The sequence below is a fragment of the Perna viridis genome, chromosome 9, assembly GCF_037379345.1.
Source record: "Perna viridis isolate PV_CMFRI_1.1 ecotype Kerala chromosome 9, ASM3737934v1, whole genome shotgun sequence".
NCBI classification, from domain to species: Eukaryota; Metazoa; Mollusca; class Bivalvia; order Mytilida; family Mytilidae; genus Perna; species Perna viridis.
The window spans coordinates 1,797,754-1,814,884 of record NC_142453.1 but is presented as its reverse complement, the minus strand read 5'-3'; the positions used below and the strand labels follow the sequence as shown (position 1 = coordinate 1,814,884).

The window sequence follows — 17,131 nt, the reverse complement described above, 5'->3', positions numbered from 1 at the left end:
ACACCCGCCGAGTCTGCGTAGTTTCGGCAAGCTCTGGCATAACGTATGAGTTGTGATATGAACACATCATACGCAGGAGCCGAAGGGATGTTGCCACAGATGAAAGGAGAGTTGACAATTCTGAATGAAAAGTCTTCACGTTTGTCTTAAAGTTTGGTCAATAGTTTTCCTTTACCATTGATTTCTAAGTGTATGTCAAGATATGAGGCTGACTTCACAGTGTCTGTAGTATCCTTTATCGCAAGTTCTTTTGGGTAGATGCGATGTATCAAATCCCCGAAATTAGGATTGTTTAAAGATAATACGTCATCTGTATAGCGGAAACTGAGATTGAAGGATTGTAACAATTGTAACAAAATTGTAAGCATGTGGTGATAGATATATAAAGTGCACAGAGGGTGTGGTGATAGATATATAAAGTGCATGGAGGATGTGGTGATAGACGAATAAAGTGCACAGAGGAAGCGGTATATATGTATAATATATGTGGTATCTTAACTCACATAAAATACTTTATATATATGTTATAAGTAATATATCGAAAAGATCGAAAATTGTTCATTTACTTACATCAATTAGGATGTTATGAGATATTTCATATATTATATATTGTATCAAATATCTTATGTAGTAAATTCAATATCTTGAATACAAAAGATATATTTAATATGTAATATAGCATATATATCACATCTTTTCTAATTTATTGTGACATGACTTATATAATTTAGTAGATATCACATTTAGTAGATACTTCTATTTTTAAAGAAATCTAATAAATTTATACCTTATACCCTTTATAAGATATCTTATAAAGTTATGAGATATCTTATACAATTTTATGGGATATCTGACATAAGATAAAGGATCCCTAGATTAAGGACTGCATAAATTTGATCATGTGATTTAAAAAAAAATGGATGAAGAGAAAGAAAGATTGTTAAATGTAAAGAAGTTGTTGTTGACATTCAACGTATTTTATACAAAATACCTTATTAAGTAAATGAGATATTTTATACTTTTTTATTTAAGATATAACCTTGGTTCCCTTGATTACTCTATAATGTATATGATAAATAAAAATGACACCAGCTTTTTGAACCTACAAAAGTCTCAGCTAACAACAATCCGCAATAAAAAAGCGTAATCGGATGCAAAAGGGTGCTGTATTGAAAGAACAAAATTTTATCGCCGCTTTTATTGTCGGAGTGTACTGTATTATGTTTATCCTTTTATACATATCTTATCTTTATATTGTATAAACTGTCACTTAACGAGAACATAGTTTTGTTTCCTGAACTAGTCCGATGACGGAAAATGAAAGTAGCTAGTTCCGCTATTTGTGGCGCATGTGCATTACAGCCACGGTGCTAGTTACGGTGATTGAGACTGGCACCGAAGTAGTTATATATCTGACACAAACGGAGAGCATAAAATTGCCACTGGTCACAATCGGAAAAAAAAATCAGTTGTCAACAATTATAATTACTGGACATGCGGCTTTATTAAGCAGAACTTTGGTAGTGTTTGGTTTCAGACAATGCGTTCTTAAAAATATCGAAATAATATAGCATCGAAAACTGCCATCCACGCATTCCTTCCGCGAATTCAATTGTGTCCACAATAACTACAACATTTTATAATGCCTAAGTTAATATGCAAGGCACACTTACCACATATTCCACCCGCAATATTTGAAGATATTGGAGTGACAATGTTTCAGTTGTTACAATAGTTAACAGGCCGGTTTGTCTTCTTCCATGCATACTGAAAGTATTCGAAAAAATCGTCCTGAAAAGACTCCAGAGTCATATACTTTCCCCTGAAATTTTTCCCAGCCCTCTCCAACAAGGTTTTCAGAGTGGTCTCGGCTGTATAACTGCATCTTTTATATTAAATGAAACTATATATCATAACACTGAACTTAATAGTAATGTATATGTGTCCTTCCTTGATAGTCGTAAAGCCTTCGACACAGTCTGGCGAAAGGCTCTTTTGTGTAAATTACATAAACTCAATGTAAAGGGTAAAATATGGAGTATAATAGATGATTTATATACTAATACAGAAAGCTCGGTTGTAATTAACCAATGTAAATCAAATTCTTTCCATGTATATGATGGGGTCAGACAAGGTGGCGTTCTCTCTGGTTTTCTGTATCTTGTATTTATTGATGAGCTTTTACTTGAACTAGCAAAATGCAATAAAAACTAGGTGTAGACTACTTAACTAGTTGTGCTCCATGTCTAGCTGATGACATCGCATGCATCGCTCTTTCGCCTACCAAATTACAAGATATGTTAGATATATGTTCTAATTATGCAAAACGATGGCGTTTTCAATTTAATGCATCTAAATCTTGTATTATGTGCTTTTCGAAGAAGACATTGAACACGAATAACACATGGACGATATCCGGTCAAGACATTCCTATTATGAACACTTATAAACATCTCGGAATAGAAATTTCAAGTGACTTAAAATCATTGCCAAGAAGCAAGAATGCATGCAAAAAAGGGAGACAAGCTTATTTTTCTCTTTCAAACATTCATAATGGTGACATTAATCCTTTATCTATAATAAGGTTATACAGATCAGTAGTGCTACCGTCGTGTTTATATGGTAGCGAAATGTGGTGGAATTTAAAAAAGCAGGACCTAAATACTTTGAACTGTTTTCAACACCTTATCGTAAAACATGCACAGAAACTTCCAAAAATGACAAGATCTGATATGTGTGAAACCATGGTAGGCCTCCGTCCAATCGAATACGAGATTGAAAAAAGAAAGCTGTTGTTCCTTGGAAAATTGTGTAATATGGATATAGAAACTTTACCGAAAAAAATCTTTCTTTGTCGTCTTTTCGCCTGCACAGAAAATTTTTTGAATCGCTTTGGCTTCATCCCAGACATTATCAAAATATTGGAAAAATATAATATTAAGAACTTTCTGACCGATTTCTTAACAAACGGACATTTTCCATCAAAATTAGAATGGAAAAAAATAGTATACAATTCTTTGAACTCGCTACAGAATGAACTTTGGACAATGCGTGTGAATACAGATAGTGATTTCTCTCGATTCAGACTACTTCAACAACACTCTATCTCCTCTAACATCTGGAAGTACCCATCATCTTCACGTGAACTCAAAACTACATTTTTATAGCCAAATTGATTAGCACAGTTCCCAGCTCTGATGAACACACATGTATTATTTGTAATAAAACATTTACAGACATTATTGCACACGCCTCATGTGACTGCATCGAAACCAACTACCTGCGTGAAATATTTATGGATCTGGTCATTGAAAACTTTAATCTGGAAGTATATGTAGAAATTAGTGAATATGATACGGACAGTCTATATAACTTTTCCTAGGGAAACCAGTATCGTGTTTGCTAGATGCAGAGGACCTTGATAAATTACAAGGACTATGTTACACGCACTTAACCCAATCCGCCGCTGAATACAATCGCATGCGTTGTCGTCTTCTTTGACAAACTCTACTTATTCATTCTCATTTTATTTATTTATTTTGTCACCGACCCCCAACTTTTTTTAATACAACACCTTCTCATTTAATTATGCATTTTCTTGCCGTCATCTCGAAATATTGTACATACTGACACTATTTTATATGACTTAAATATTGCAATTGTGTAATCTCGATACTTGTTTATACTTATATACTCTTTATATCGTAATGTTTAAATATTCATTGTATTAATCTCTTATAAGAGGAAATAAAGAAATGAATGAATGAATAAATGAATGTATCAAATATCTTATGTAGTAAATTCAATATCTTGAATACACATTCAAAAGATATATTTAATATGTAATATAAGATATATATCACATCTTTTCTAATTTATTGTGACATGACTTATATAATTTAGTAGATATCACATTTAGTAGATACTTCTATTTTTAAAGAAATCTAATAAATTTATACCTTATACCCTTTATAAGATATCTTATAAAGTTATGAGATATCTTATACAATTTTTATAGGATATCTGACATAAGATAAAGGATCCCTAGATTAAGGACTGCATAAATTTGATCATGTGATTTTAAAAAAATGGATGAAGAGAAAGAAAGATTGTTAAATGTAAAGAAGTTGTTGTTGACATTCAACGTATTTTATACAAAATAACTTATTAAGTAAATGAGATATTTTATACTTTTTTATTTAAGATATAACCTTGGTTCCCTTGATTACTCTATAATGTATATGATAAATAAAAATGACACCAGCTTTTTGAACCTACAAAAGTCTCAGCTAACAACGATCCGCAATAAAAAGGCGTAATCGGATGCAAAAGGGTGCTGTATTGAAAGAACAAAATTTTATCGCCGCTTTTATTGTCGGAGTGTACTGTATTATGTTTATCCTTTTATACATATCTTATCTTTATATTGTATAAACTGTCACTTAACGAGAACATAGTTTTGTTTCCTGGACTGGTCCGATGAAGGAAAATGAAAGTAGCTAGTTCCGCTATTTGTGGCGCATGTGCATTTCAGCCACGGTGCTAGTTACGGTGATTGAGACTGGCACCGAAGTAGTTATATATCTGACACAAACAGAGAGCATAAAATTGCCACTGGTCACAATCGGAAAAAAAAAATCAGTTGTCAAAAATTATAATTACTGGACATGCGGCTTTATTAAGCAGAACTTTGGTAGTGTTTGGTTTCAGACAATGCGTTCTTAAAAATATTGAAATAATATAGCATCGAACACTGCCATCCACGCATTCCTTCCGCGAATTCAATTTTGTCCACAATAACTACAACATTTTATAATGCCTAAGTTAATATGCAAGGCACACCTACCACATATTCCACCCGCAAGCTATTTTTTCTGCAATATTTTAAGATATTGGAGTGACAATGTTTCAGTTGTTTTTTAATTTGGAATATCGCAAATGTGCAAAAAACATATCTGTTTTTATTTTTGTTTGCATCAATCCGAAACTTATCTAGTGTTTCGGCTAATGTGAAACCCAGCATCAAAGCCTTCTCTCCCCTATATTTATAAATATAAATACATAAATAGGAAAGGGCCTTTTATATCTAGATTTTAAAGTTTCAAACAAAACTTACTGGTTCTTGTTTATACATATTACCTCATCTAGAAATTTTTCACCTTTACTCTGACAGGTCATGTGCTTACATGTAACCTTGTCTTGCATATAAATATCGATCACCGGTATACATTACCTTTCTAATCGCCATAGAAAACATTTACAAAGGCATTATAGATGCCACTGTTGATTGTAATTCAAAAGCAAAACCTCACAATGACAGTTGTTGGAAATAAGGACGCCATTCGCTCTTACTATACGTATATAGCCTAAATAACACGGCGTTCATCGGATGAAATGAATATTTCATTTGTTCCCGTTGAAATTCGGAAAAAACCTATACTTGATTAATCGTTTTGTTTTAATTATTTCCGCTGCACTCCGCATTCTAATTACTCAAGGAAGAAATCTAATATATTCAATATGGACTTATGTAATAACGGACTTGTGCAATAGTAATCAAGGAAACCATGGTTCTAGCGGAAATAAAAAAAAAGTAATCCAGGGACAAAGGCTTAACATGGAAAAACAGACATACACTACAAAGAACATTAGGTAACTAAAACAATACATGCAAAATAACAAAAGCAAATTCCACTAAAAACTGGGAGCATGGACCAGCTGCACCGGTAGGGTAAGCGTCCTCTGCTTTTGTAGAAACACCCGCCGAGAGAGTTAATAAAAAGTCTTGTCCGGGGTAGACAAAAGAGGAAAGGAAAACTATGACACGCTGAACAAATCAGGTCCCATGGCGCATGAATACACATTAACGACCCACAAATTCATGATGACGACCATAAAACTTGTGTGTTGATGACTTCAATCTTATATATATATATATATGTATATATATATATATATATATATATATATATATATATATATATATATAACGTCTCAGAATGTGACGACTCTATTCTCTACATTGCTCAATCGGATCAAATTGATACAGGGAAGATAACGTAAACTTATAGAAGGGTCTGAAAAATTCCCAACGATGTTAGAACTGTCAAATTTGCGAAGCAATTTTTGTCGTTCCCTCCGCGGGACTCGAACTCATACCATACATCGTGTACTAAGTTACAGCCCTAGATGAATCCTACGAAGAGGAATCACCCGGCCAGCGAAAGCTATATTTTATATAGCCTAGCTGGCCGAGTGGTCTAGGGCGTTGGACTTAGTGCAGGCGGTGTTGCCATAGATGTCACAGCGGTATGAGTTCGAGTCCCGCGGTGGGAACGACAAAAATTTGCTTCGCAAATTTGACAGTTCTAACATCGTTGGGAATTTTTCAGACCCTTCTATATATATATATATATATATATATATAAGCGTCCTCTGGATTACTTTTTTATTTCCGTAAGAACCATGGTTTCCTTGATTACTATTGCACAAGTCCGTTATTACATAAGTCCATATTGAATTTATTAGATTTCTTCCTTGAGTATTTAGAATGTGGAGTGCAGGGTTTCGCAATAACAAAATTAATTAAAGTGAGGATCGATGTCACCAAATATATATATATATACGTCTCAGAATGTGACGACTCTATTCGCTACACTGCTCCATCGGATCAAATTGATAGAGGGAAGACATGTAAACGTACAGAAAGGTTTGAAAAATTCCCAACGATGTTAGAACTGTCAAATTTACGATGCAAATGTTTTGTCGATCCCTCCGCGGGACTCAAACTCGTACCGCTGTGACATCTATGGCAACATCGCCAGTCCAGCGCCCTAGACCACTCGGCCAGCTAGGTTGTAGCTATATGTTATTATAGGCTTTTCATGAAATGTTTCTTTACGTTCATTGTATCTACTCAATAAGTGCAAATACTTTAGTATTCTTTTTTCTCTTAATGGGTGTAAAATATGTGGCGTTCGGCTGACGTTTTCATCCCGATGGGGGGTTGTTGCCTCTTTGGCATAAACACCATACCTATTCTCGTTATATTTCATATCCAAAATCTGTCCCTTAGCAAATCGGTCATCTTTAAGTGTAAGTCTAAGAAATTTATATTTGTTCTATCGTACGTAAATTTTACGTAAGGATTGAAGTCGTCATCTATTTCAAAGAAGTGCTAAAGTTCTACATAATTTCCATGATAAATAACCATCGTCTCGGTATCTACCTGAGTAGGAAATGTTTCTACGGTTTACGGTGTCGAAATAAATTTTTTACAATAAATCGAACACTACGATATCATATATCTCAGGGCTGGGGAGTTCCTATAACAGTTCCTTTTTTTTTTTGGTCTGTATAGTTCTCCATTGAATTCGAACACATTCGTTTTCTAGAATACATTTTAAGAGAAACAGAATATCTTTAACTGGTTGGCCATTTATTGAGTACGTGTTCGTATCAGATTTTGCATGTTTTTTTTTTTCTACCACCGTTAACAGTTCGCTTATTGATAAGTTCGTGAACATATTTAAAATACCAAATGTAACCAGCAAACACTTCGATTGCAGTTATATGTTTGTAAAAAAATTAATTTGAGATAAATACTGTAATTTGATTGGTTAAAATATCTCAATGGATAAAAACATATTGACACGCCCCTATTCAGTTAAATTCAGAGCTAAATTCGGAGCTACTTTTCTCATGTTGAAAGATTAAAATATATTTTAGAATTAATTTATAAGAATCGGCTGTGATAAAATTTTTCGCGCAAAAACAATATGCACATGGAAAATTTATGTTATTTTTCAATAGACAATTTTTTTCTCATAGCCAATTCTTAATTATGTTGATAAATGTGGTTGTATCTTTTATGTTTGTTCTGATGTGTAACTTCTATTGGTATTTTGGAGTAATCGATAAAATGATCATAGAACCTTATTGAGATATCATGGGTGGTATTATCCCATCGGCGAAAATTTCGTCTGTGATGATTTAATTGTCTTCTAGTATATGCATGTGGTGTAGTCTTCGTAGAACATAGATAAGTCCAATGTGAGTATTCTTTGATATTCCATCCCTCAAATAATTAAAAAACATATCATCTAAAGCACATTTGCATGCATGTCATAAATAAATTGGATCAATGATTTCAGGAGTTGTTCTAAGTCAAAGTAGTCGATTTTTTTTTCGTAATGTGGCATATTCAAAAGTAATCAAGGGAACCAAAGTTATAGCGGTAATCAAAATAATATAATTCAGGGACAAGGACCAGACATGGAAAACAGACATACACAACAAAGTCAAGTCCGGGGTAGACAAACGAGGAATGGAAAACTATGACCCGTTGAAAAAATCAGTTTTCAAGGTGCAGATGGATACACCATAACGATCCACGAGTTCATGATGACGACTATAAAACTTCTGTAGTACAAAATTGAAGTCATCACTACAGAAGTTTTATGGTCGTCATCATCGACCTTTTATGAGCAACTCGGCGGGTGTTTTTAGAAAAGCGTCTAACATTATGCGGAAATAGCAATAAATGAATAAAAAGGACATGATTTCATCTGCTAGTCAAAAGTATTATCACGTGATAAGGAGGAAGGGTTAGATGATAGGTTCTGTCTTAATATTCAGATATATTTAAAAAAAAAACCACATTTTTTGATAGTACTACTTAACATTTAAAACACATCATATCTGTCTTTGTATCTTCTATGCATGGATACTCAGCTGCCACCTTTCCTTTTGTGCGAAACAATGCAAAAATAAAAAAATGTATTAACAATAATAATAGTTACTCTTGTCGCTTAAAAAAGCAAGTCATCCTTTCATTGGTCTGTTCTACGTTTCCTGATAATAAATCGCACGTGCCACTTCCGCTGTCTTGTTTCCATGCCCAACAGGTCTTGTCATCACTACACGCCCATGCGCAGTCGGGTCTTGATGCAGATATTGTTTGGACTATGTTAAATTTCAAGCATTCAGTTACCTTGGAGTAGGAGTTGCAGAAGTCATTTGAAGGGCACTCTATAGAATTACCAATAACATCTGTAAGATTACAAAATATTAGTGGGATATTTTTCCTCAACTATAAGTCAGGGGAAATGAATTGTTTTAACCACTGTAAACAATTTGCAATTTAATTATCAAGACCACACGGACTTAAAATGATAAAATGCAAAGAAAGGCTTTTGATTAATCAAAGCATATACATATCCAGCACATCAGAGCAAGTTTACCTGAAGATCAATAGATCACAGAGTTACATTATTCAAGGAAATGCTATTTATATAAGATGCAATTTAAAAACAAGTAACGTACCATTTGACTGAAATTCCCAATCACATGAATATCCACTTGAAATTGCAACATCTAGTATCTTAAACTGAGATGGATTTCTCCAGGACATGATCAAATCTGTGTTGTAATTTGGTCCATGTCCAACTTTGATTGTTTCACCACACCAACTCATCCAAAATTCTCGGAACTCCGCCTCAGAAAGTATTGACCCATGAAACTCTGTCATCTTGTGTCGAGCGTAATCATTGTCCTCAGAGTATGTTTGGTTTATTAACAGAATAGCTGATTTTGTATTACCCCAATTTCCTATGAAAATGCTATAAAATATTTTCCTATCTTGTACTGTTTTCTCGGCGGATTCCAAATAAAAACGAGCGGCTTTACCTTTAACCCGGAAACGGATGAACTTATCATGTGTTGGGAAAGCGTCGTTATCCGACAAGTAATGCTGACGGGATAATAGAGTGGACGATTCACCGACTGTTGAAATGGTGACGTCATACTGATATGTTCCTGAAACTAGTCATAATGTAATGAACTCGATTTTGATAGAGATTGCATATAAGAAAGTTAGTGTCGTGTTAAAAGTATATTCAGGCAACACACCAAGTCATCTTGTACAATTAAATAATAAAGCTATGATTCCAGATAATAGGATTTGTTCATACTGAAAATCGAGTAATTTAAAACAAAAGGTTATGATCAGGTCTAATGAAAAACAATGTTTTGATTTTTGTCTTTAAATCTGTTATGAACTCAATATCAGACATATATCTTTAGAAAAAAAAATATACAAATATATAAAAAAAACAACAAAATATAAAACAATAACAAAAATAAATGACGATGCAAATCAGCTACTCACCAATATTTCCAAAGTATAGGGTAAACACCACTGACAACATGCTACAGACCGTTCTGATTATGATTATATTTTATGGTTCAATCTTTATTTTCTGAATTTAAATAGATGTCAGTGTACAACTAATTATGACCGCGGTACAGCCTGTAAAGAGGATAGGGCAAATGATGAATTATATTACAGAAACCATTTTACTGCTCGTGCGCTTCAATGTAACTTTTCCTTTATGGTTTTTGTGGCAAAATATCTGTACTCACTTCCGGTATTTAAGATTTAGTGCTATTATACTTAAATCACGTGTTGTCGATAATATTATACAATTAGTTCATGACATTGAAATTAATAGGCCCCCAAAGGGAGCGTTTATGGTTGTATTATCAACTTGGTTCTGTATACGTATGGCAAGAAAAGGCATCAATATTTGGTTTGTACCTGCATTTTAGGAGCTGAAAAACAGCATAATGGCAGGTTCATTTGCATATACTTGTATATGTGCGATTGAGAGCCATACCAGTCTCGGAAAATATTTGCTTCTTTCGATCATTAAATACAAATCAAATTAATCATAGATTTTCCTAGATAGGGTTGGTCTAATAGTCTGCACTATGGCGCCCAGATGTAAATGAAAATTACGTTATCAAAATTAACCATAATTCACGGGTCATTAAAATTGCGAAACGAAAATAATCGACAAAAGAAAAAAATTGAAACGAAACAATTCGATAAAATGTAAAAATGTATCCAATCGCAATAAAAACATTATTTAACTATACAAAATGAAAAAGAATGCAATAACAAAAAAAAAAAAAAAAAAAAAAAAAAAAAAAATATGATGTTTCACGATATGTAAGAACTATGTTAACCAGTGCCGAACAGTTCGACCCAAACACATTTCGGACCACGAAAACCAATAATTCTATATGAATGCCGACATTTCGGCCAATAGACATATCAGACCTACTTGAAGGTTATAAGTATAGCATATCAAATCAGAGCTCACAGAAAATATCAAAGTTGTTTTTAATTGATGTTTCTTCGGGAGCGTTAAAAAGTTTCACTTTCATAATATTATGGTAATATATGACCAATAGTAATATAAGGTCGTACTTGGACCAAAGCATCGCTGGTGACCACTGAAAAAATGATGGCAACCAACAGATACATATATTACAATTTGAACAGACGCATAATTTTTGCTAATCTTACCTTTCAAATACAGCTAACTCTAGAACATTGATGTGGTAAAAGGTAAATACATATACCATTATTTCCTTCACCCGTCTAGTGGCTCATAAAATGCCAAGTCCGGGGCAGACGAAAGAGGAAAGGAAACTGTGACACAATGAACAAATCGATTCTCGTTGTGCAGATGAATATTTGTTAACCAGCTGATTACATCACGGATGGATACATTTGCCTGGTTATCAAGCAACATAGTGTGCATTTTTTTTCTTGCCAGTCCATTATGCCTCATTATTCCTTTTTGGACCATTATGACTTATGAAAAAAGGCAATGCTTCGTCATCAAAAACTTGTGCGAGTGTAGGGATGGAAGTCCATTTCAGTTTATAATGTCCTCTTAAAATGATACAGCAATACACTACAAATTATATAATTGTACCGTTAATGTCCGCGTACATTTTTTTAAATTTAAATATGACAGCAATTTTAAAATCTGTTTAATAAATGTTTAATAAATAAGATTTTTTGTTGTAAAATGCCCTTGAAAGACTGTTATAGCCCTCGGCGTTGTCTTGGACCGTACAAGTCTTCATTGTGCCATGATCATTATTATTACAGACCTTGGATATATAACTGATCCATAATTGAAGAGTAATCAAGGGAACAAAGGTTATAGCGGAAATCAAAAGAAATGTAATCGAGGGGGACAAAGACCAGAAATGGAAACAGACAAACTCAATGAAGAAAATAAAATAACCACAACAATACATACACAGTAACAAAAGTAAATGATTAACTCAGACTCCATTAAAAAAAACTGCTGGTAAGGACCAGGTGCACTGGTAGGGTAAGAGTCCTCTGCTTTTCTAGAAACACCGGCCGAATTGCTCACTCATAAAATGTCAAGTCTGGGGTAGACGAAGGAGGAAAGAAAAACTAAGAGAAATACATGTATTACTACTTTAGTAATGTATGTAAAGGTGAACAAGAACAATTAAAATGAATAATGGTATCCAGAATGTTTAAGTCTCCTTTCTAAGTTATATTTCAAAGAGACGACCTTATTTCACAAGCACTTTGGAATATAAAACCGCAAAAAAAGAAAAGATGAATCGACTTTAAATAGACTTATTAAGTTAAATAATACTTTAATTGTTTTTTGAGAGTTTTTTCCATGAAATTGAATCAACTGCCTTGAATTAACATAACTAAAGTAATACCGATGCAGGATTTGCCATTGACTGTCATTACTTCCATATTTCCATTATTCAGATGACTTGCACTATGACGTCATTGAAACATCAATTTAAATGACATCACATGTCACCTGAAAGACATTTACACATTTGAACTTTATTCCCAAAAGGTGAAAATTTCGTAAGATTAAAAAAATGTCCTTACCGCTTGGGACGTCATTACGTCATAAATAAGTGCACCGATCTGCAATAAGTTTTCTTCCTATGGTAATCGTCATATATGCTATTTAAGAAGTCCTGCCTAATGTTTATTTCAAACGATTTATTTCCACTAAATTTAACTGCGAGAATAAAGACCATGTATCAATAATTTACTGGATTATTTTTAGGTTTAAACTATTCAAATAACCTTAATAAATTATTCATCGTTGTTTTCTTTTGGTTTCAAATCATCGCAATTGCATATAAGGTATTTTTTGTCTTTTAATCAAGTATTCATGGAAAAAAAACACTTGAAATGCTTGCTTAAAAACTGTATTGTTTACAGGAGTGTAACAAGAAAAGTAGGAGGATCCTAAACAATAAGCTCAAAACAGATAACAGTTTGTTTTTATTGATTATCTACAATAGATAAGTAGTTAACAAAATCTTTATTATTATTAACATGCTAACTAAGGCAGGGCTTTTTACAAGAGATTGCATAGATAATAATAGAGCAAAACCATAATTATGGTAAATAAAAAATAGACAAAATATCAAACTGAAATTGGTCGTTTCATTCCTGAAATGTACTTTTACATCATATACGTGTATGGTTTGTTTATAGTTCACCGAAAATGTGGCCTTGTTTTTGGGCAAATGGTGTTGTATCTATATTTTTATGCTGTTTCCTAACCGCATTGCAGTAACATCTTTATACTGTTGTATTCAATTACTTTATTTCTAACAATTCCTCAATTTCATACTCTATTTTATCACAAAAAGTAAAAAAGTATATAAACGTTCATACAAGGCTATAAAATATGTATTTGTGTTTATCGATATCCGACCCACCCTATTTTCCTCCTGTTCGTAAATCATTTTATCTGTAAACTGAAAGTAAAAATATAAGTTAATAAAAATTGGTTATTTTCAACTATAGACAGAAGTCATTTTTCTATCTGATTTACTTTGGCGTTTTCATGTTTGTCAAAGCAGACTGGCCACCCATTCACAAACAGAAAGACAGCATTTCTAATGCCATATATCGCTGAAATATAATTAATTTTGTCATATGGACAACACATCTTTAGATACAGCGGTCCCTAACAGATTTGATTAGTGTTGTCATATGAACAGCACATCTGTAATTACAACGGTCCTAACATTTTTTGTTTATTAAACACAAATGTATATAGGAACAAACAAGTGCATTGTGAAATTTGATCTCAAGACTTTTGATAAGTTTGAAACAGCTGAAAGCTGGTTTGTGCCAAAAAAAAAAAACAAAATTATAAAAAAAAAAAAAAAAAAAAAAGAAGAGAAAATCGAAAGAGAAAACTAATCAAAATTAGATTAAATTAAATGCTAACCTACCAACCCTATTTTATATTTATTGTGACCGACATGTAAACAGACAAACAGACATATCATTTTTATGTTAAAATGTTGTGATGACAGGTGTATACAAAACACAGGCTATGTGATGCATTTTTGTACGTAGGTTAGTGCCTGGAAGTAAAACTGGAAGTGGCTGCCTAACGAAATGCTACAGTACATGATGTGCAGAAGGGGTTTAATCGGTAGAATCAAAAGAACCAAGTTTCAAGTGGAAGTCAAAATAATATATTCCAAGGATAAGAACTTGACAGGGAATATCGATTGATGTACCATTCAGGGAAGGGGTGATTATGCTCGCCCAATATTTGATACTTATACTTAAACTGTGATCAATCTTTTTGGGTCGAAATATCATATGTTACCAACTGTTATTCGAAGATGTAGAGAAAGCGCAAGACGATTATTCAATATACATCATACAGTACCCCCACCCCGATATTAAACTGATTTGTTTCAGTCTGACTGAGGTCGTATGATAACCTGGTGATAATACAATAGCAGACATCCACTTACACTAGTGTTAAATGCAAATAATTTTAAGAACGGAAGTAACGAATTTCTACAGACATTAGCTGTTTATGGTACCAGTATCGTATTGCATATCCCTGAGCAGGTGTACGTCAAAACATGGATGCTATCAAAATATAGTGCATTTTCTTTTTGCCTCTCTACAAACTAATATTTTGTCAAAAGATATGAACAATGACTTATAAAATAGAGCAAACAACACACTGTAAGATGAAGAACTTTTTTAAAAGAAAATCTAACACAATATCATAAAAATGTTCCACTGAAAAGGTTGGTTTGGTGAGTGCAAAACGAAAGTGAAAGTAGAGAAAATGGCTATTTATAGTTCGAGACTACTTTTCTGTCCGATCTTCGTGGACTCACCCTATTTTCTTTGCGGAAAATTATTTTTTCACATGTCCTTAGAAATGCTACATAAGTGAAAGTTTTATTGAATCAATTTATATATTTTTTTAAAAATCCTAAAAATATGTACTTCACTATAGAAGTCTATGGGAAAATTAATACGATACTGAGACCTAGTAAGCCAGTTTTTCAAGTAAAGTTGGATATTCTGCAAGTGGTCTTTACCAGCTGAAAAAGTAATACCCCAATGCAGGTAACACTTTTAAGATGAATTAGCCAACTTTTGAACCTGATTTTTTTATGGTAGCTCTGGTTTTTTGCATTTATGGTTAATCTTTACCAAATTTGGAAATGCATTTTGTTTTCATGAATTTGTATAATATCAATTCAATAAAATTATTATCTTGACTGTTTATGATGAGCATATCTATATTCATGTAGCCTAAAGCAAGTAATACTCCTGCATAAAGGATAGTTTTCAAGTTACAACACATTTTAAGTATGTGGTTAGGACTTGAAAATAGTCATTTTCCATACATTGCCTCTTATATATGAAAAAATGATTTTTTTTTTTATTTTTTGTTTTTCTTTCAAATAAATAGCTAAAATGAGTTGCCATATAACTGTGTGGTTGATTTAAACACAGAAATGTCACAAAAGTCAACAGCCAATTTTTTAGTGGACTTTTTTTAGTGGTTCAAATGGACAGATTCTAATGCGGCAAGAAAAATAAAGGTGTTTTTTCATATAAAAACTCAATTTTTTCAAAAAGTATCTAAAGCAGACAGTTGTTATTATAATATTTATACCAATAAACTATTTTTCTTGCATCATAGCTATCTGTTTTAAAGAAAAAGTCCTTTTCCTGTCATATTGAGGTCCTTTGTATCTGCCTGGGGTACCAAAATGGCTTAAAATCTGTATTATCTGCATATGAAAAGCTATATTTTTTTAAAACTATGATATTGGTATAATTTTTTTTGGATTTATTATAATTGAAATGACCATATCTATAGTTTAAAACAGTTGGTTGTACCAGTCATTATACTTTACTTTAAACAAGAGGCTCCCTTGAGTTAAAGACAAAGAAGGAGGTTCGAATATTAATATTTCCATATATGGAAGTCACAAGTGGGGATTAAATAATGATTTGGAACTCATAGTACAGGTCATGTATCTACCATGTCAGAATGAACCACAAATTTGCTTAGCTTGACTAATGCAGCAGCTTTTTATCAAAAGTAATATTTTCTGGCTAACACTGATATATTAGTCTCATGCCTGGAATAGGGTACCTATATAGAAATTTTAATAGAAAACTCATGTTTATAGCAGGGCAATAATGTTCTGAATTTTCAGTATGAAAATGAATACTCTAGCAGAAAAACAACAACTTTTATGATTATATTGAAATGTTTATTAGTAATAGGTACCAGTATCGTATTGCATATCCCTGAGCAGGTGTACGTCAAAACATGGATGCTATAAAAATATAGTGCATTTTCTTTTTGCCTCTCTACAAACTAATATTTTGTCAAAAGATATGAACAATGACTTATAAAATAGAGCAAACAACACACTGTAAGATGAAGAACTTTTTTAAAAGAAAATCTAACATAATATCATAAAAATGTTCCACTGAAAAGGTTGGTTTGGTGAGTGCAAAACGAAAGTGAAAGTAGAGAAAATGGCTATTTATAGTTCGAGACTACTTTTCTGTCCGATCTTCGTGGACTCACCCTATTTTCTTTGCGGAAAATTATTTTTTCACATGTCCTTAGAAATGCTACATAAGTGAAAGTTTTATTGAATCAATTTACATATTTTTTTTAAAAATCCTAAAAATATGCACTTCACTATAGAAGTCTATGGGAAAATTAATACGATACTGAGACCTTATGTGTTAACGTTTCTATGGTTTATCATCAGCCTACACAAATTTACTTGCAGGGAAATACAACAGCATTATAGTGCAAAGAATAAGATTCAAAAATGGAACACAAATATGTTACAAAAATTAAACCTTTTGATTATTCTGTTTTTGCAGTTGTTGATTATAGACAGAAATTAAAACAAATTCTAACAAATATGCTTCTGGAACAAGGTTATGTTGCTA

The 17,131-nt window shown here is 32.7% G+C and overlaps 1 protein-coding gene across 1 annotated transcript; it reads right to left on the bottom strand.

Moving 5' to 3' along the window:
• Positions 1–8,574: 8,574 nt before the first annotated feature.
• On the bottom strand, positions 8,575–10,337 carry LOC148606071 (uncharacterized). Its single transcript, XM_088545823.1, has 3 exons — positions 10,169–10,337; positions 9,325–9,822; positions 8,575–9,051 (listed from the first exon to the last, which is right to left on the bottom strand). Exons 1-3 carry the CDS (start codon positions 10,206–10,208, stop codon positions 8,798–8,800), a joined length of 792 nt encoding a protein of 263 aa, XP_088401949.1. The 5' UTR covers positions 10,209–10,337; the 3' UTR covers positions 8,575–8,797.
• Between the last annotated feature and the right edge of the window lie 6,794 nt (positions 10,338–17,131).